General features: G+C 43.4%; 1 protein-coding gene across 2 annotated transcripts in view; it reads right to left on the bottom strand.

Annotated features, from left to right (window-relative positions):
* RIMS2 (regulating synaptic membrane exocytosis 2) overlaps positions 1-22,258 on the bottom strand; it is a 1,859,827-nt gene that overhangs the window by 490,292 nt on the left and 1,347,277 nt on the right. Inside the window, exon 22 of one of the 2 annotated variants that reach the window (XM_086966100.1) lies at positions 14,203-14,268. The exons of the other annotated variant lie outside the window; for it this stretch is intronic. Within the exon in view, the coding sequence (XP_086822226.1) occupies positions 14,203-14,268 (66 nt within the window). The remainder of the gene's footprint in view (positions 1-14,202; positions 14,269-22,258) is intronic. 2 annotated transcript variants of the gene reach the window in all.

Genomic DNA, 22,258 nt, shown 5'->3' with positions numbered 1-22,258 from the left:
TTGCAACTCCTAGGAAAAGGAGAGCGTGTCAGGAAACACTAAGTAAAGCCATAATAAAGTATACCAAATACTCAAAGGAATGAAGGAAGCAGGACGAGAGACACACTCAATAAGGCGTAAGTGCAAGCCGGAAGCCTCATGCACAATCTGTCCAGTGTTACAATAGAAACTAAAATACCATAAGCATACCCTGGAATGCCTAAGAGGCATTCAGAATATGTTCCATCAGGAACACTGAGCAAGCCAATAGTGCATCCACACAAGCGAGCAAAATAACATAAATAATCCCACAATGCAAGACTTTACTTTCCACTCAGCAGCTCATGGTACCCTCTCTAGAACTGGGTATGTGCTGGTCTTGGAAGGCTTTGGCTCATTGTCTCTCCCATTTTCTTCACCTGGCTTGATGCATCTCTGATCATTACCCGCTCTGGTGGGAATGGGGAGCCGGACAAGCACTTTGCCAGTACAGAACATTACTTTACCGAAAATTAGGCAACTGTAGACTCAGCCTCATCAGTGAGGGAAGCCTATAAAATGGTGATTAGGGGGCAGCCCTCGTCCTAATTGTAGGTCATTAGAGAGATAAAAGGGCCGGACTGAAAGTTATAGAAGGTGACATCTTGCAGTTGTAAACACAGTTGGCCCACTAAAATCAAACTGACACCGGACACAAACTAGCACAAACCCAGTGAAAATATAGGGATATAGTGATGGAGGAGGCCAGGACCAAGCATAGGGTAACTTTGCACCTCATCTATGAAGCAGGGGACAGGGCTGGTAGACTCCTTGTCTGGTTGGATAAGGAGAAGGCGAGCCCATAGGTATTAAAGATTTGCTCTGGGGAAGGTGAATGGCTCACCAAAAAATTAGCTATTGCCAAAGCTTTGCTTCTTACTATTCTCAACTGTTCTTCCCATCTTGTGCCACGACAGCTGAAGAATTCTGTGAGTTCTTAGCAGACTAAGCACTTTCTTCCTTCACAAATGATAATGCCCTCCTTGAGGGCAGCCTTACGTAAGAAGAGACAGTTCGCTCGATTGAAGATCTAAATACAGGTAAGGTGCTGGGTCCAAATGGGATGCCCATCGCACTTCACAAACTCACTGCTCTGAAAATTGCCCCGCACATACTACGGATGTTTAAAGAAAGTAGAGAATAGGGGACCTTCCCTCGAGACCAGCAAGTGGCTACCATTGTCATCATACACAAGGAGGGCAAACCGCCAAATGACTGTGCCTCATACAGGCCAATCCCAGTCCTCATGCTGGTTAAAATATTGGGTGCATTCCTGGCTTCCCAGTTAATACAAGTCATTATTAAAGTAGTCCATCTGATCAATCCTGATTTATGCTGTGGTGCAGACTGCGCTCAATTTGAGTAGACTGCACAGGCAAGATATATTCAAGAAGATACAGTTGAATGGCCTTATCTCTTTGAGATGCTAGCAAAAATGGGCTTTGGTTCTCGATTTGTAGGCTGGTCTGACTTTTGTACACTGAACCCCTGGCCCAAGTGGTGGCCAATGGAGGAACCTCGCAAGTCTTACCTCTGCAGCGTGGCACCCGGCAGGGATGCCCACTCTCCCTCTCCTTTTCGCCCTAATGTTGGAACCCCTGACCTCTTGGATCCAAATGGATCCCCTGCTTTGGGGACACTACACTGGCCAGATCAATGGGAGGAAAGAGTCTTTATGCTGACTACTTCCTGTTGTATGTGGCAGATCCTTAATTCTCCTTGAACAGGATAATGCATTTACTTAATATATTTGGCTGCTATTCTGGATCCACGATCAATTGGGCATAATCATTGATTTATGTACTGCATGGCCAACCAACCTAGTTACCTTGAGACTATGAGGACAGGTTGACTATGGAGGGCTTCACAAATCTAGGAATCTGTTCCACTACTGACCCAGAGCTCTTTTACTAGAAAAATCTACTACCTCCACTGGTTATGGTTAAGAAAGACGTTTATCATTGGAGATCCCGGTGCCTGTCCCCACTAGGTAGGGTAGCGCTTTTCAAGATGATGGCACTGCCCCGTTTTCTATATGCCTTCCATAATACTCCATACCTTGTCACAGTGCACACATTATACACATTACTATGAAATGGGTGTCAGCACGAATTGCTCTTTGCAAACTCACAAGGAGGTGGTATGATGGTGTAATAGCATTATCTGATATACAGAAGTATTACTGGGCAGCTCGCCACTATCATCCAATGAGTACACTTACCAGAAGATGAGCCATTGCTTTGTATGGATCACCTAACTATGCACCCTTGGAGGTATTTCCATGCTTTTCATTCTGCTCCCCCACGTCTTGATCAGTCTTTGGCACACAGCTCTGGTGGCACTGGAGGACACAATCCACGGCCCTATGGGCACCTGTGTGTGCTTCTGGGATTTGACAAATGTGATCTGAGTGGGCAGCCCAGAAGAGAAGATCTTTGGGTATGGGAAGCAGTAATTCCCTTTACTGATTTACAGAGAGACTACTGATAAGCTCCCACTGAGATGTACAACTATTTACAAGTCAGACACGTTCTCCATACAACACTGCCTAGAGGCGAAGAACTGCCTGTATCCACCCCTTTAGAGGATTAGCTACTCGTTGACCACATGATGAGCAAGGCGAACTCCATCATGTATCGCAAACTCATCAATAACATCCCTGATACCCTAGTGCATCTGCATGAGAAGTGGGCTTTAGATTTGGGTGGCATAGAAGAAGATGAATGGCCTGAGACCCTAGCCTCTCAGAGGGAAATAGCAATAAGGGCCAGATTATGTCTGGTGCAGCTTAATATATTGCATAGAGCCTATTTCACCTGTACCACATTAATGAAAACAGGTACAGCAACAGCGGACTACTGTCACAGAAAATGTGCTCAGAAAGGTACAGTTTTCCATATTATCAAAGGACGTCTGGATATACAACGTTATTTGGAAGCATGTTGTAAATTGTATGAACACTTTGTGTGGTGCATCTGTGCCTCTTACTGCTAAATGGTGCTTACTCAACGTATAGGAAGATTCAGACCTTAACCGAATGGAACAGACCTGGATGACTCTGAGCCTGGCGATATCTAAATGCAACATTGCCCGTTATTGGGGGGCTGAAATGCCGCTTGCTGAGGGATTGACAAAAATTATATGGACTTGAGTATGATAGCTGAAAAAGTAGTAAAGAAAATGGGAGAAAATTTGAGGCAAGTGGAATAAATATCAATGGGGATTGTGTGTCTCCCCCTCAAAATGGATCCTGACCTCTTCACTGACTCTGTAACCCCCATTTTAAATATTGTAGGTGAGTGGACAAAGGGCGGGTTCTTAGCTGATGCTCAAGCCAATTTTGAAAACATTTTGACGTGCAACAATGACGCTAATGTGGTGTTTTACTTTTCTTTTGGTTCAAATAAGATAAAAAAGAAATACCATAAATTATGACTACTTGCATGAAGTTTGGAAAGAAGAAAACCCCTATACCGTTAAGGATGAAAACCTACTCAGGCCCACAAAACAAAAAAGACACTCTTAGAACGGGAGCTACAATTCATCTTTGATGGTTTGAAGAAAGAATGACACCTGCTGAAGGCAGGAATACATCACCAAGTGGCCCCAGAAGGTGGAATGCTTAAAGTAAAATGGCAGCCAGAAGACTGCCAATAGCTCAAATGGTAAGGAAAGAAGAACGTCCCCCATACAAGGTCCGTGGGGAGCTAGGATAACAAGTCTTCTGGGTAAGGCAGATGTACAGAATTCAGAGTTTGCTTTGGCCCAACTTTCCCGAAACTGCTATAATGCAGTGTCAGCAAGGGCACTGAATAGACAGGTGCCATCAAAGGACATGTTAATCAAGGTAGCCTGAACAGCCTTTGAAAACCCAGAGATGCACAGCCAGGCATGACAACGTAGTGCCACTGAAGAGGCCATGGCCCGGTCTACAGTATCAGTTGCATTTAAACCACTTTGGATGATCAATTTAGCTGTTTGGGGTCCATCCCATATTAAATGGGCAAGATCATTCTGGTTCTCATCAGGAAGTAAAGGCATCAGGCGTGCCAATGAATTCCATAGGTATGGGAAAAGCGTCCAAGAACACAAGAAGTATTAAGGGACTATACTGCAGAAGTGGTGGAGAAGAATATATGCCTGCCACAAGTGTTTAGTCTTCTGGAGTCTCTGTCTGGAGGGACATTAGGAAGAGAGTTGTGATCATGAGAGGCCAAAGTGGCCTGTACCACAAAACTGTGATGAGTAGGATGTCGGAGGAGACAGGCCTGGATCCCCTGGGGCACCATGGTGTCTGTGAGAAATAGAGCAATCCACAGGGGCCTCCGTATCAGGTTTAGCCCAAGCCCCAAAGAAAATGTCAACTAGGGCTTCACTATAGGGAAGCACCGGCTCTACCCCTGTTAGGCCAGGATGGAGGAAGCCACGTAAAGGATAAGTAGTCACTCCCAAAGAAGGAAATGTCAACTCCCAAACCACAGAAACCCGCCTCAGCATGTCAGCTCGCCTCTGTAGCAAGGCCAGGAGGGGAAAGGAGACCCGAGGCTGGGGAAGCCTCCAAGTCACTAGCATCACCCAGCTCAGTCAGCCAGCTATCCATCATAGGAAGCCCGGCAGTGTAAGACATGGCATGTAGAAACTCCAAAACCTCTTCATCACCTCCAAAATCATGTAACTCAGAAGGAAAAACAAGAGCGACCCCCACAGCGAGCAGGCAGGTTTCTGAAAAAGGGGGCACTGCCTCAGATGTTACCCGGTGCCGAATCAGAGATATCCCAGCGTAGGAAAGGGGAAGTGGAGTGGCGTCAATCTGGGTTGTCGTCGAAGTCGACTGATCAGACCCAGGCACCAAAGGTGGGAACCTCAAAGGGCTGTGCTCCAGCAGCAAAACAAACTTGACTATGGAATCAGAAGGCCGAACTGAGGCAGAGGGCGATCTCGCCGACGTGGACACAGTTACACCTTCTCGCACCTCCTTGGGGCCCAAAGGCGTTCCAGGGGAAGGCAAAGACCCAAACATAGCATGAAGAGAATTATTGTATTCTCACATCTGGGTCAGAGTCGCCCCGGCTCCAGGGAAGGAAGGGAGGCATTGGATGGACTTGTGTACCTCCTTCTCAGCTGTAGATTGGGAGGAGGTGTGGGAGACAGAGGCTTTATGAGGTGAGGTTGGGGGATGCCACAACTTTAACCACCTATGTCATGCCTTACCTTGGGACATCGATGGAGAGTGACAGCCACAGGAACGGATCCTGGAGTGCACCTGTAGGTGGTCTGTGGAGACTGAAGGGGACCAAGGTCGACAGAAGTCTTGCAAGACTGACTTAGGCGCCGCTAGGAGCTTCATATGACGTTCCCGCAGAGCCTTTGGGTGAAGTTGGCGAACAGGAGTCTAACTCCTCTGAGTCATGGTGGACCCCAGGCACAAATAGAGTGAGGGTCTGTGGACAACATATGGACCCAAAAGGCTTGAACCCCAAGGATACGAGAGAGGTTTAAAGGCACACTGGTCAGTTCGACAAAAATGCTGAAGTAGGCCAAAAAAAGCCCTTAGGAACTGCTACCGGTTCTGCGTTGAAAGCACAGAAAAGAAACTGGCATCAGCGCTTCGGGAAGGGGCATATATGGACTCCGTCTACATCATATCCGATGGTCAGCATCACTAGAGAGTCGCACAAAGCCCACTACTGACATGCATAGGTCTTGTTGAATGTTTTTCCAGATCCAGTCTGGTCCCTGGGGAGAATTCACAGATGAGGAATCTGCGACTAGATGTCTCTATCGCATAAAAAAGTGCTCAGCTTCACCCCAGATATCCTGGTGCACCTTTAACCCCTTCACTGCGGCGGCTATTCCGCCGCAGTGCTAAGGGGGCGGGGCGGCCGCATGCTGGTGACGGAACCGCTCCGTCACCAGCGTCGGTGGCGCTGTGCTTATGACGGAGCGGTTCCGTCACGGCCCGCCCCGCTCAATAGAACGCTCAGCGCCGGCGCGGAATTCGCGCCGCGCATGAGCAGCGAGCGGGCCATGACGGAACCGCTCCGTCATAAGCACAGCGCCACCGCAGCTGATGACGGAGCGGTTCCGTCATCAGCAGACAAGGGGTTAAAGAGCGATCACTACACTCACTACTCTTGAGGACTGAAAACCTGATTTTGCAATCAGTGGACTCGACAGGACTCGAACCCTTACCTGGCCAACTCAGACAAAACCTGGGCTACGGGGTGAACTAAAAGGTCCTTACTCACTGCGTGTGCACTGCTGATGCTTTTGCCTGCCTTTGCCACCGACATATGTTTGAATTGGTATTATTTTAACCACTTGCACAGCAGCATGCTTAGCTCATTTTAAGCTAACTTTGTAACAGCACTATATATACATAAATATATATATATATGTGATCAAGCCTCCTTGGAGGCGAAACGCGTCATGGCGGCAGCGCTGGCAATCATGAAATAATTCACTTGTTTGCACCAGCAACTATTGGGTTCACTCCTCGTCATTTTGGATTTATGCAGTGGCAGTCTGCAGCGTGGCGATTTTCCAAAATATATATATATATATATATATGTACACATACATACATAAATATATATATATATATATACTACCTACTGGCGCCTGCAAGCAGGGGTTCGAGTTAGGACCATATTTCCATAGGAAAAGCATTTTTTGACTTGCCTTTAACTTTGACGCTGATTGACAGATTTTCCCAAGATTTTCCCAAAAAAGTGTAAAGTTAGGTCTAGCATGGAAAGTTTTAGGATGATCTTTAAACCGGGGTGTCAAAAAAAGTGAGTTTTCCTATGTTGATTCCCGAAGGACCTTTAGACATGACTGGAGCCCGGACTGCTGGACAGAATTACACCAAATTTGGCAGAAAGGTAGATTTGGTTGCGCAGATTGTGATTTTTGGTGTAAATCCATTCAGTAGTTGTAATTTAAGAAGCGGAGTTAGTGATTGCTGGGGCAACAATGACTGTGAAAAATAACCAGCAAATGCAGGGAAATGCAGAGCTCTGATTGGTTGCCAACACTTCAACCAGGTAGTGTTGGCAGCTATTTTAGGACTAGGCTTAAGCCGAGTCCCGTAAAAAAAAAAGAAGAAAAGAAAGGGTCATACCCTGACCCTATAAAGTTGGTCCTGAGGTCCCAGAGGGGCCGACAGGCCAGAAAAGCATTTACAATTAAATAACAATACAGCAAAATCACAATACTCATGAATTTGCGGTAAAAATAAAAAACAGGCCGTCTCCTGCGCATGTTTTTAATTAACCCCCGGGTGGGCCAGGTCCTGAGGGCGTGCCAGTTAAATAGGAGGGGGCACACGGGCCCCCCCTCAAAGGGAATATGAATTCCCCAGGGACTGACACCCATCCCAGGGAATTAGTATTTATGTATGCAGGGGTACCCACGGAGCTAATGTGTGTAAACTAATGCATGCCCCCCTGCAGAGCCAGGGACCGCCACCACCCCGGGGCACTTAACAATACGTATGGGGGTAGGGCCGCCCTGGATCCGCCACTTCCCTGGGGCTAAGTATACTAAAATAATGAAGGGGGGCATGCGCAGCCCTCCAACAGCCCTGGAGACCACCACCTCCTGGGGCTAAATGTAAAATTCATGCATGGGAGGCCGTAAGGGGCCCACCACTTCCCCCGGGGCTAGAGATCAAATGAATGCAGGGACCTGTACCAGCAGCCCCAAGGACGTCACCTCCTCTGGGCAATTCATCAAAAATAAGGAGGGACCACAGTGTCATTTAAGATGTCATGAGTGATGTCATGAGGGATGTCAGTGACCATGTCATGAGTGACGTAATATGTGAAGTCAAAAGCAATGCATTGTGGGGGCGTAAGTTATAGTTAGCTCAACTTTTTCCATTTTTCAAGGGGGGCCGCATGGCCCCCTCCTGAGGCCAATGTAGCCCCAAGGACCCCATCCTCCAGGGTATGGTCACAACATTTCATTAAAAAAAAAATGCGTAGGGTGCCTGCATGGTCCGGGGTCTCCATCCCTCAGAGCCCTTCCCCCGGGGCATGGCCACGTCCTTGGGGACCACAGGAGAGCCTCAAGGCCCCCACGGTTCCTGCCGGCTCCCCACCTCCTGCTGGAGCAGGCATTGCTTTTGGGCAGAGAGAGCTGAAAACATGCAGCTCCCTCTGCCCAAAAGCAATTCTGCTTTGCTTCATGGAAGCAAACACATTTTCAATGCTCTCGCTTCCATGAAGCAAAGCAGAGTTTGCAAACTGCAATGTCTCGGGGGTGGGCATGCTGGGACACTGCTGGAGCTGGCCCTGGGGGTGGAGGTTCTCAGCGCCATTTACGGCTCCACGAGGGGAACGGCGTGGCCCCCTCCAACAATACTAAGTCCCCATGGAGGTGGTGGTCCCCGGGACTCTGTGGGGGGTGGGGGGAGCTGGAGCCAGGCCACGCATCTTTTCAATTTCGTCCCAAGGAGGTGGCGGTCCCAGGGGCTGCGAGGGGCACTAGCCCCCCACACATTTATTTAAAAAAATAAAGCTCCAGGGAGGTGGTGGTCCTCGGAGCAGCGTGGGGGGCACAAACCCCCCTACACATTTATTTACAAAATAAAATAAAGCCCCAGGGAGGTGGCACTCCCTGGGTCTGTGGGGTGCGTATAGTAAAGTAAAAGCGGCTTGGTCCCGCCGCTGGGTATCACACTGCAAATTGAGATATATATATATATATATATATATATATATATATATATATATATATATATATATATATATATATATATATATATATATATATATATATATATATATATCCATATATCCACAGGTACTCAGGGGGAGAAGAGGCAGTCAATATGTATAGCCCAATAGGAATGGTCCACATCCTAATCCCGCTCTCAAAATGAATAATCCATGCAGATAAAGGGGATCGTGCATCTGAATACCCCAGCAGTTGAAGTCTCTTCCACATTCAATTTTAAAGAGAAGGGTAAAAGGCCCTTTCAAAACTACAAATCAAACAGTGGTCAAGTTTGGCAGTTTTTAAACTAGATATCAAAATGTGGCTCAATGTTTCATTTTCACTTTCACTGCCTCTGCGTCAATTTAACAACACACAGATATTATACGATATGGTCACAATTTGTGAATCCCAGTTAAATACTCCTGTTTAATCCTGCAACAAAATATCACATGGTCAGTGCAGGATAGGCCTTGCATACATTCATTTCAGTCATTAATGAGAAATCAGTGCTTAATATACAGCTATGTGCTATAGGACTGATTCATAAGTGAAAAGACAATTCAAATTAATAATAAAATAATACTTATTGAAAAAACAAGAAACACATTGCATTTACAAAAGAATCACTACACAATCTTTACGAATACCATTATATTAGTCAAGACAGAATTGAATAGTATCCTTATCAACAGGTCAAAAAAAAAATACTGAATCTATTTAACTTCTACATTTCTACTAAATGTTAAGTTCGTGGGAGGAATGTATGCAACTTTTAACAGTATGTCTGAGATGCTGTGAAAGTCAAAGATTCCTATGTGTACTCTTCGTAAAAAAATAAAAAATGATGAGAACCCATTTAGAAAAATATGGGGCATGAACCATGAAAAAATGTGTACAGAGTACATTTAAACAATGGAAAATATCTTGCATGAGTTAAAACAACACTTTTAAACTATTAATAACAAGTATTCTCCAAGGGAAAAATCTTTTATCTGATGAGAAACCATTTTGTGGTAGTCGCCTCAAACTGCTATCCTGGAACAGATTGAATCCTGCCCTTGACAAACATAAAACCTTGTCTCTTTTCAGGAGGGGAAATTGATGTATAAAGCTTTCTAGAACTTCCCACGTCTCAACAACCGCTAAAACCAGTCAGAGAAGATTTACTTGCACAAGCAATTATGTGTAAAACTCTTTATTTAAGTGTAAACCAAGATGTGTGAATCATTAACAACTTCACACTCACTACAATTTAATTTGCGTCTGAAAGTTCAATTTACATGCACAAAGGCCTATATGACTCAAATCTACTGCATTTCAAAAGTCAAATCTATCGGTTTTTGCTTAAACCTCCAACTCATCTTTGTTAGCCGGTGGGGAATGCTCTTGTAACACATTGTGAGAAAGGCCATTTATTGTGAGGCATTTAATCATTTCTATCTAATAGAGAACTTTGGAAATTATTGGCACAACTAGTGAATCATCAAATCAGCAGGGAAACATAGGGATATTTTAATTCTTAATATTTTGAAATGCAATTAAGCAGTGTTATTAAACAACTCCAGCTTTACAATTGGCCCCAGAATAATATATGAACTGCTGCTTTTGATTGAAATTAAAGTAGCAAAAGATAAAAAAAAGTTGGGTTCCCTTAAAGATATTTTTTTCTACATTTACTTAATATCCATTACTATATGAATTAAACCAAATAGAGAACCTCACCATTTGAGCCAATAATATCTGGTATTAAAATAATTTTGAGACCACATTGCAAATATCTAAATTCCTTTCATAGACCTAGAAGGATGAAATAACTACCCGTCTTAAGGATACTACTTTAATTAATTATCTGGTATCAAGTTTCAATCACTGAGGGGTTGACTGTTATTTACCAACATTGCAACCACAAGTTAATCATGGATTTTTCTGAATCGGCTTGAATTAGAAACAGTCTATTGTTTCAAAGATATTTTGTTCTCCATATAAAGGTGCAGGTATCGGTGCTAAACTTGTGCCTCATGTGGCTATATCGATATACTAATGAGGAACACTTCATCCTTATTGACACAATCCAATTTTCCTGACACCGCCATTAGTAAAACGGGACAGAAGAAAGTTTGGAGTTCTTTAATGAGCTGTTCCTTTCATGTGACCACAATTTATGATTTTCAAATCACACTAGTATGTCAAATATTCCATTTTAGGACAACTGTTTTTTTAGCATAGGATGCTGAGTTACATACTGAGTTGTATATGGTAGGATGGACACTTTCTTTTTGACTGTATCCATCCACTATCTTAAAAAAAAGAAGTGATTACTTGGCCAATTATTGCAATTCATATATAGTGGCTCCTATTTGGCAAAATATGACAGACATCCCCAAGACCTTCCGAGTAAATTGGTTGTGAGGGCAACATTACAGTGAAATATATATAAATAAAAAACAAATAATCTTAAAATTAAATAATTGTTTTTATATAATTGTTAGATTTAAAAAAATCGAATAAAAGTGATTGACTGACTGACTAATGGTTAGATTGTATGGAAAATATGTAAAAAAAACAAAAATGAAGAAATTGCAATGCTCAGGACATCACAGTTGATGTTGCAGATTATTTCACAAATAGCATTATCTCACTACTGAGTTAACATATGAACATAGTATTAACATCATAAACAACACAACTTTAGCTACAGTATTATTTCCTTGTGTATGTGCTGAAATTTGAAGATGTGGTGTGAAATCCTCATATTTATTGTTATAAATATTGTGCGGCTATAATCACTGTATCTGGTGTGCAAGTTTAAATTTACACGGCTAGTGTGCAAATGATGAATTGTGAAACTAACCATAACTGATGAATTTCAATCGGATTTGGTTATAAATGCATGTCTATGACTTTGGTGTTTTGTATGAATTATAGATACATTGAGGTGTTATGACCAATGCTTGCCATACGTTCACTTTAATTATGTTTTTTTCAGTATCAGTTTGTTCGATGATATAATACAAGCGCATATATTTTTGTATACACACATACCTCTTCCTCATGGGCATGGTCTTTAGCTGTGCAAAGCCTGCAGCCATCCTACCTCAGAGGGTCATACAGCCGTGCAAATGCAGGATTTGGTTGCAGGGCATGACCAACGGCCAGACCAAGCAGCCAACTGCGGCTGTGAGCAGCCTTCAACAGTGCGCAACAGGGTTAGCCAAAAGCCTAATAATGTATTTTTTAGGCGTTTAGATACTTTTTTCTTAATTTGATAAGTTGTGCTCATAATAGAGTGTCAAAGAATGTGTTTCCTGCTGACATTTCATGTAGGGGTCTTAAAACATCTTTCACTTTTATGGGATCATCTCACCACATCTTAATTTTTGCATTTCATGCAGTACAATGCAAAATGCTGGAGTGGTGATTGAACTCCTGCTCAGTCTACTGCTGTATATATAGAGGATGGAGTGTTGGTTTTCCTGTGTTTTGGTTTCATAAGCTCTACGTCTTTTTTATATATCTATCAGTCATATAGGAATTTCACTTATTTTTTTTCAAGCTTCGAATTCAGGTGCCATCTCATAGCTGAGATACTGAAGAAGTACAGACTTCTCTATGTAGAGAACACAACTGCAAATTGCAAGATCAGCATGTTACCCAGCTAACACTGAGATTTTTCTTCCCTGGTGAATGTGACAGAAAACACCCAAACTATAACATGTTTTCTTGGTCCATATTCTCAAAGTTTAATATGTTTATTAGTCCTCTATTTGAGATACAAAAGAACTAAAAGTACCTGGAATCTTATTTTTAACTCGGTCTACCATAGCTCAGATGTAAAATGCAGCTGCGACCCACAGCAGCAAATATGATGCTGTGGTGGAAGGATATGTACATTTCTACTAATGAAAACATCAGAATGTTTTTAAAGTTGCCAGAAAGCCTACAGAGTTCAGTGCAAACCTGAAGACTTTATAGGATTGACTTCCTAATAGCCTGCTGATTTTAATGCAGATTCATTAACTAATTCCAAAGTTATTAGTGGATAATAATAGTTTTGCTCCCATTAACTTTGCTCCCTGCAGTGTAACGGAACAAAATCTGATATACCAACAGAACTCCAAACATGTAAATGTCTGAAGAATTTCATATAGATTTGTCACTGACACCAAAGTTATTAACAAATTAACATCTTCCTGTCCCCATGCTCTGCCATGACCTAACTTCATATATCAACAAAATACATAAAATGTTGATGTTTGTCGAATTTTGTTTGGATTTGACAAAGGTAACTAGCAAATGAACGTGTTTTGCCCCCATTTAACTGTGCACCTTCCCCCCCTTGATTAAGCTGCACCAACCGTAATACATTACGAGTAAACTAAATATGCAAAGAGTCGGCCTAATTGTGTGCAGATCTTCCCTAAAAGTTATTTGGAAATCTAAGATTTTTTGACACCACCTTTATTTTTCCTTTGGACAAATATTTCGGATCTAACTGAAATGTGATGTGAGACTCCTCTGTAGAGAGAAGATGCGTTGCTGTACAACATTATGCGTGGATTTCACTTCATACTTATCTCACCAGTGACGTTTATTTATTACTAAGACAACATTGGACTTGCAGCTAAGAATGGGCTATTAGATTGGTTGGAGGTAGGAGACATAAGAATGAGCTATGCATGGTAACGTAATGTTTTTATTGCTTTGAGTTATAGCTCAAGCAATATGGTAATGGTTGGTACTTTGGTGCATATGTGGAATGTTTTAAACGGGTAAAGTGTTGTTGAAGCGCTAAATACTAATAGTAATGTATTTTGTTTCCAATCTCTGCCAGCAAATAGCTGAAAAACTGACTGTAATTCCTTCTCACATTGCAAACTTAACAACCATGCACACCTTATGCCATAGGACTCAAGTCAGACCCTACTGACCAGGTCCAAACAGGTCATAACCGGCCATGCGTTGCATGTGTTTATGCAGCAGATAGGACTGGACTGTTCCTATTGGAACAGGATCAATGATAATTTGTTTATGGCTGGTTTCTGACTGAGATGGCACGAAAAACAATGGAATGTATTGGGAACCAAAGGAATTACCAGTGGCTAAGCTTAATGCAAACAATCCACCAATCACTTTTTTGTTTTTTTTCATGGATAAATTAAAGGCACTTGATGAGGGGAATCCTTTGCCCTCCTTCCAAAACATCCTGAATGATTTTTTTTTGTTCAAATGCAATATAACAATCATAAATGTCATCAGCTGAGTAACATTGCGATTCATCTTCAGACACTATTTTCAACGTAGGTTGTGAAAGGTGATCATCTCATTTTGAAAATCAGACATACAAAAATAAAATTCAAAAAACCTTAAACATCTCAGAAGTTTCAATCTTTCACAGTTCTCAAATAATGTTCAACAGCAAAGCACATCAGTAATTTTTCATAACCATATAAAATACAATACCTTTCAGGAGAATGAGAAGGATCATCATAATATGTATTAGGCACTCTTCTATCCTGTCTCGCCCTCCTAAATATAAAATACATATTTTAATACTACAATGTGTTATGCCTTTTAATTTTTATACATATTGAAGTAATTATTCATCTTTTACAAAGACACAGAGTTATGCATAACATTGTTTTGATTACTGTAATTTATCAGAATAAAAAAAAAAGTCATGCATTTAACAATGTTTAAGATTAATTATTCTCAATATAATTCAACTGGAACATGTGGACATACTGTTACATAGTAGTTCTAAACTGAAAATTAGGGCTTTTGCAAAAACTACTGGACATGGCCCTTTCTGCAGGGTCATTTTCAATGCTTTTGCCTTCACCCTCATATTTTGCTGAATTTGTTTCTGTTGGCCTTAAGACTCTCTGGACTTTACTACTGCTAACCAGTGCTAACGTGTTTGTGCCCCCTTCCTAAAAAATTGTAACATTGGCTAACACCTGATTGGCATATTTCATTTACTTCTAAACCTCTAGTAAAATGGTATACCATATACATATTACTAGTAGGCCTGTAGCACTTAGAGTGCCACCCGTTTAAGGTGCTCTGTAAAACATGTCTCAGGCCTGCCATAGCACCCTGCCAGCAGTTTTAAATAGCCAATTTGACATCTCTTTTTAATACATGCCAGGCACCCCTAAGGCAGGCCTAAACAGTACATACGGCAGGGTGCTCCCGGTTTTCAGTTTTTACGGATTTTTACAGATAAATACAGACAGAAAACAATGCGTTTTCTGTCTGCATTTATTTTTAAAAGTGGATAAATACAGAAAATCGGGCTTGTTTTAAGTGACTTTGTGCTGTCTTTTATGAATTATAGTCCAGCAGCTGAGCAAATAGAAAGCATGGGAAATTTGAAAGTAGGATGCAATTTCATGAAACAATGCCATGTGTCAACATACATTTGCTATATAATGCTAATATTTACCAGTGGATGTTTTGTTATATAATATTTGGCAGCTGAGATAGCTAAAACAGACAGACATCAAAGTATGAGTGTGAGTCTGTCAGTTAAATTAATATGGAAATGTACAGTTGTACAACTTCATTTATATGAAAAACACAAGATAAATATGGCTAAATACAGATAAAGTGGGCAAAAAATAAATATGGATAAATACAGACCGAAATGCTCAAAAACATAAATACCATAAAACCGGGCACCGTAATTGTAATTAAAAAGTTCGACATGTACTTTTCATTTTTACATGTACTGGTAGTGGAAAAGTCAAATTTGATTTTCACTACGGTGAGGTCTACTTCTCCCATAGAAAACACTGAGGCACCTCATTTAACTTAATACGTACTAATGTTAGATGGCAGGAAGGTCACTTTGGTGTCTTACTAATTGAAATTTAAAATCCACTTTTAGAAAGTTGGCATTTTCTTGTCATAACCATTTGGTGCTTGCAGCCTGTACCTGGGTCACATGATTAGGTGTAGTTGGCATTTGTGTATTCCTCCCAGACAATATCCCAATAGAGGGCCTGGGTTCTGGCTGGATGGACTATCTTTGACTTCATAGGTGGGGCAGCAGTCACCTACCTCGTTGCACTTCAATAGCTTGACACCAGCCTATTGTGCCCCAGACAGACTGAGACCACAACAGGAAGGAAGGAAATTCCAGACATCTCTTCGGGGGGAAACTCCAGAAGCATCCCCCACTTCAAAGTGGGCACCAGGTATAAATATTGGACCCTTCGACCAACTCTTCATATCACTTCTAGACGTGTGAAAGACTCAGAAGGTGGACTGCTCTGCCCTGCTGCTCAGGTAAGACGCACCCTGAACCCAGGACCACCAGAGTAACTCAAAGGGCAAGTTGGCTGGCCTCCTGATCAGAGCCTCAGGAACGGAAAAGACTCCTACCATCTTGAACCCTACACCTGGACTCTGCCTGCTATGAGTCCTAGCCCCCAAGTGTGTCGTCACAATCCTGGCCCCTTGGAAGTGGAGAGAAAGGTGCTCTGGCAGCGCAGCTGTGGTCCCTATTATAACCTATGCAGCATAATGCAACCTGATACAGTCTCAGAACACCTCCTCCGAAACAACACAGCACATCTCAACTGGAAACGCCACTGCATGGAGCTAAGCTAAATAACAAGAAAATAAGGTACAATTCTCAACCGTCCTAACCTGGTTGCTGTATCTGGCCCAGCCTCCAACGCAGTAGGCCTGAACTTGAGACTTTGTCCTGGTCCGGTGCAGATACCCACAGTTGGTGCTTTAAATCACTATTTTTACCTAAACCTTTAAAAATTGCATATATCCGGTCTTACTAATTGAGTGTTTGTTGTTTTGGTGTCCAATACTTTATTTAAATTACTCTGTTTCTCTAAATTTTAGTGGGATTTTCTTGTGTTGTGTTTTCACTTCCTTACTGCTGGTGTGCTGCATAAACACTTTACGCTTTGCCTCTGTTAAGCCTGATGGCTTTTGTGCCAAGCTACCATAGGGTAAATCACAGGTTAATTTAGTGACTTTTTGTGGTTCACCATGACAAGGTCTGTGGCTGTTGCTTGAGTAGGGTAGCATCCGCCTGAACAAGGCCCAATTGCTCACAAATACTATATAATCCAAAAGAAACTTACAACTGTATTTTACAAAATTGAATAACTCTACCAGCAACTACATTGAACGAGCTCATACATTAAGGTACTTCTTTCATAAAAAAACTAGTTCCGCCCTAAGGAATCCAGAAAGTCCAACAGTTTTATACATTCAAAGTCTCATTTAGGGTATGGTCTATAACAATGAAATGGAACTAGAATTAACGGAAGAATAAACCAAAATTGAAATCACAAAATATATACGGCCTGATTTAGAGGTGGCGGAGGTTGTTACCTCTGTCAAAATATTTACAAAAATGCATAGACGGTCCACTCTAAATAGTGTAGATAGTTTGATGCACCTAACCTGACATCCGTATTCTGTTGGGTTTTGGTGTAAGCGGTTATCCCACCGTGAAAAGACAGGTGGAAATGGATTTGGGGCAAGCAGCGGACCCCCCTTGTGTTGGAGGGAGGTGGGGTACACTTGGGGGGTACCTTTGGTACCCCCTACATTTCACTGCACCAAGTGGCAGGTACCGTGTGGTGCCTGCCATGTAGTGCAATGAAATGCAATACATGCGATTTTAACATCGTGGCAGGTGCTGCTGTCAGCAGCACCCGCTGCAATGTTGAAATGAAAAATGCGACGGCCATGGTGGCGGTCGCATCATAATTTGTGTTGCGGGACCACCACAGGCATGGCGAACTGTCCCAATTTACAACAGGATGGTGGACGGATCCAGTCCATCCGGCATACAAATGAGCCCCAGAGTCTCCACTACCTTCCACTATTGTTAGAGCAAACAATCTCAAAATGTTTCACACTAGCAAAGCTAAGATTGCTTGTTTCGCTTTAGAGATTCTTTGTAGACAGAGACTGAAGATGTCTTCGATTATAGATTGATACATTCAAAGAAAAGCAAAATTATCTATGTTTTAAAGCAAATGGTGTGGAATTGTGTAATAGTAGGGAAGTTCTTGACTGTGGCAGTGAGCATATTGAGACTGGTAGAACATACCTTGATTAAATGCACATTAAATTACTACATTGCCACTGTATTTTGAGACTGCATGCAAATGCACAATCAGCTAAAAATATGTACAAATGTATAGCATTTTGTCGGGTTTGGATAAAAGAGATACAAGTCACCAGGTACAGAAATCTAAACCTGTGATTATAAAATCAAGTAAAGATGTATATGCATGGACTGTGGTGGAGGCTAGAAGAATGACCACAGTTATAATGAAAGAGTGATTGAATGAAGATCTGAGATACTGATGTCTGATTTAATGGATTTGTCTGATTATCAATAATTAGCAAATTGTCGCTCTACTGTCTAATGGACCCCCAACGTACTATTCTACTGTTAGTAAATGATCAGACTATGTGGCTTCTCCGCTTGCTCAATGTGCCTGGTACCAACTATATATTTGATAAATGTTTAGTATAAAGATCAGTGGATAACCCAAGGTTTAGGCCCTGCACACTTACCCACAGTGTCAGCTATCCACATGACATATACATTAAATAAATAAGAGAGTAGTGGGGAGTCGTGAAATATACGAAAATCACATGCACAACAACATTTAAGTTTGTATTGTTTACTTGTACACCTTCGTGAATAAACATATAGGGGGTCATTAGGATCGCGGACGGACTTGAGTCCGTCCGCGACCCCAGAGCATGAGGGAACGTCCGCATGGGCTGCGGCGTTCCCTCTGTGCAGATTAGGATGTGACCGCCAGGGTGGCGGTCACATCCTCTATTTTTAACATTGCTGCGGGTGGAGCTTCAAGCTGCACCCGCAGCAATGTTAAAAATGCATGCACAGCATTTGCGTGCACAAAGCGGCAGGCACCGCGCGGTGCCTGCTGCATTGTGCACGCAAATGCAGGGGGGTACCATAGGTACCCCCCATGTGCCCCCCCCACCCCCCACTACACCTAGGGGGCCCGCAATGGGCCCCTGCAGTGCAGTTACACATGCTTTTCCACGGCGGAAAAGCCGCCGCGGAAAAGCATGTTTCCATGCACATCCTAATCTGGCTGAAGGTGTCTAAGAGACACCTTCACCATTTTAGTGCTTTTCCGCCGCGGTTGTAAGCCAGCCGCGGCGGAAAAGCTGCGGACCTAAACCATGACCCACCAGCCATCCTAATGTGGCGGTGGGTCCTGGTGGGTCCGCAGAGGATTTTCCGCATCCTCCGGGCCGGCGGTGGCTTCCGCCGGCCCGGAGGATGCGGAAAATCCTCCATCCTAATGACCCCCACAGTTTGTAGGTATATCACATTTGTGTTATGAGAATTTGCTGCTTGTTGTAAGAATTCATACAATATAAAGTAAAATGGTACATTAGACTTTGAAGTTGGCAAGTAGATATATTACATTCTTGTTATGAGAATTGAGACAATATAAAGTAGAAAGTACATTATCCAATGAAGTTGCCAATGTGTGGGCTGTGTCTGCTTTTTCAGGGCAAAAATATTTATTCATATCTACACACTTGCAGAGAACTTAGAGACAGAACGTAATTAAACAGTCCAAATTTTAAAACAAATGTCAGTGTGCTCTAGTTCACTCAAAATACTTGCAATGTCACAATGTATATAATTCCTCCAGTGTGTGATCACTGCATTTGATTACGTTCGATCTCCAAGTTCTCTGCAAGTGTGTGGATAAAATTATATATTTTTGCCCTTAAGAAGATATAGCCTGTGAAACATGTGTTGAGAACTTAATTGGTTACTGTACCTACTACTTTATATTATATCAATTCTCATAACAAGATGTCATATATTTGAATGGCAATGTCAGAGTCTAATGTACCATTTACCTTATATTGTATGAATTCTTACAAGCCACATATCCTCATAACAATAATTTGATATACCTACAAACTATAAGTTTATTCATGAAGAAATACAAGTATGCAATACAAACTTAAATAATAGTACTGGCCATTTTCGTGTATTTTCTGACTCTCTGCTACTCCCGGATATCTGATAAATGTTTTTTTAATCTGCTCAAGTAAAATGAATAACAAAAATATTAAAATCTGTGGGTTACAGATCACGCAGGTAAAGGGGTTTCAAAGGAGGCAGAGATAAACAAAGTCCTATAGATCTAGACTTACACAGTAGCAGATTATTTGATGGTACTATTGCAAACAATCTTTTAGACTAAGTTAAGCCTTCTTTGTACATGCGATTCTTGCAATTTGAGAATAGCATGACCATCTTATCAGTCAAAGAAGCATTAAACCTTGGGTGGAACTGGATAATCAGAATGCTAGGTAAAACTTTCACATTTGAAATCAGGGACTTCTTACTGGCAATATATGTCACCAATTGTAAATTAAACAAACTTTTCAACTCATACATAGCCCTTGAATGTTTTAATTATACGAAAGTATTGGAAAGACCCACGAGAAGACCAGCAAAATATAATGAGGTAGGAGACTGAATTAACATAACTGAAAAAGTAAGTACAAAATAAACATTGCAGGCCACATGATGTAAATCTCACTCATTGGTTTGTCAAAACTCTCAACTCTACCTCAGATGCAACAATACTCAAGATCACAAGCACAACATAGGTAATGATAACACACCATACCCACACTGTGTAGATCCTACGTGAAATATGACATGGATTTCTTCAGCCCCCTGCCCACCTCATTAATCCTTTATCATAACAATGATGTCCTTGAATAACAAGTTGTAGAAGTGATCATGAGTACCACCTAACATGTTTCTTTAGTGAACTGTACCAGCCCTCAACACCACAACCAGATATAGATATTTCGTTCCACATGTACACACTACAATATCTGCACAAAGGAAGAGTGGGGTACTGCAATGTGACTGAAAATGTGCAACATTTCAGTGTTTCCAGGGGTACATAACACCCATATTTGAGTGCCTAGATCACCAGACCACACATTTTCCTGACACTGTTGTGGGACACCCCCGCGCCGCACGGCCACCAGCTGCTGCGTGTGCCCCATTGCCCTGCCCTCTGCCTCGCTGCCTGCCTCGCTGCCGGCTGACGCCGCTGTCGTCTGTTTTGCTTTTGTTTTGTTAATCATTTGTGCTTGTTTAACCAGGATTTTTTTCCCGTGTTAGCGTTTTTGTTTTCCACTTGTGCCTGTTATTTTTTTGTCAGTTCTGCCCGTATTTGCGTTCTCCTTCCTGTCTACCCGCCTACCTCGCCGCCCTCCGCCTTCCCTCCCCGCTTCCCGCCACCACCGCTGACCACGCCCCTTTTTCCCTTCTGTTCCCTCCCCGCTCCCGCCTCCCAGCTGCCCCGCCCACCCGCGCACTTGGCCTTATATGGCGACCGTGCGAACGCGCAGCGGTCACGCGCAGCGGGCGCGCCGATTGTGCGCCGAAGGCGCGCCAAAGGTTAGCCCGTCTACGCCCGTCCGCGCCTGGACCGCGCCCAGTGCCAGGACCCCTGGACCTCGAAGACCCCAACCGACCCACCGGACGTACTCAGCCGCCACCCTCAGCGCTCTCAACACCGGCCGACGCCCAGAGTGCCACCAAGCCACACCACGACGCACCCACGGACCCTTCAGCTGCCACGCCTGCAAATTCACCTGCATCCGGACCTGCCTCGCACCAACACCCGCCAAGTCGAACACCAGCAGCACCCACCTCAAGTGCATCCTACTCAACACCCGCTCCGTCCACAGACACGCCATCGAACTCTGGAACCTCCTAGACGCCACAGCCCCTGACGTTGCCTTCCTCACGGAGACCTGGATGAACGCCTCTTCAGCTCCCGACATCGCCATCGCTATCCCAGAGGGCTACAAGATCGTCCGGAGGGACCGCAACGCCAACCAGATGGGAGGAGGCATCGCCATCATCCACAGGAACACCATCCGTCTCACGACCAGCACCGACAACACCCTGACCACCGCCGAACACCTGCATTTCCAGATCCACACCGACCCGAACGCCACCCTCAGAGGCACCCTGATCTACCGACCTCCGGGACCACGCACCCAATTCAGCGAGGACATCGCCGACTTCGTCAGCCCGCATGCCCTCCCCTCCGCTGACTACATCCTCCTGGGGGACCTCAACTTCCACCTGGAGAACAACAACGACCGCAACACCAGCACCCTGCTCGACAACCTCGCCAATCTTGGACTCAAGCAGCTGGTGTCCACCCCCACCCACCTCGCCGGACACACACTCGACGCAGTCTTCTCTTCCAGCACAGACATCGACTTCAGCCACGCCACAGAGCTTCAATGGACGGCCACAGCTGCGTCCACTTCACCTTCAAGAGAACGACGACCCACCACCACCAGCAACAGGCCGCCCGCAGAAGCTGGAACAAGATCACAGCAGACCAGCTCGCCACCTCCCTGAACCAGCACCCTCCTGCCAGCTCAGCGAACCCCAGCCAGGCCGCCGACAACCTCACGAAGTGGA

The sequence above is a fragment of the Lissotriton vulgaris genome, chromosome 4_1 (assembly GCF_964263255.1).
Source record: "Lissotriton vulgaris chromosome 4_1, aLisVul1.2, whole genome shotgun sequence".
Classification (NCBI taxonomy): domain Eukaryota; kingdom Metazoa; phylum Chordata; class Amphibia; order Caudata; family Salamandridae; genus Lissotriton; species Lissotriton vulgaris.
The sequence above is the reverse complement of the archived record's forward strand: the minus strand, read 5'-3'. Positions and strand labels throughout refer to the sequence as shown.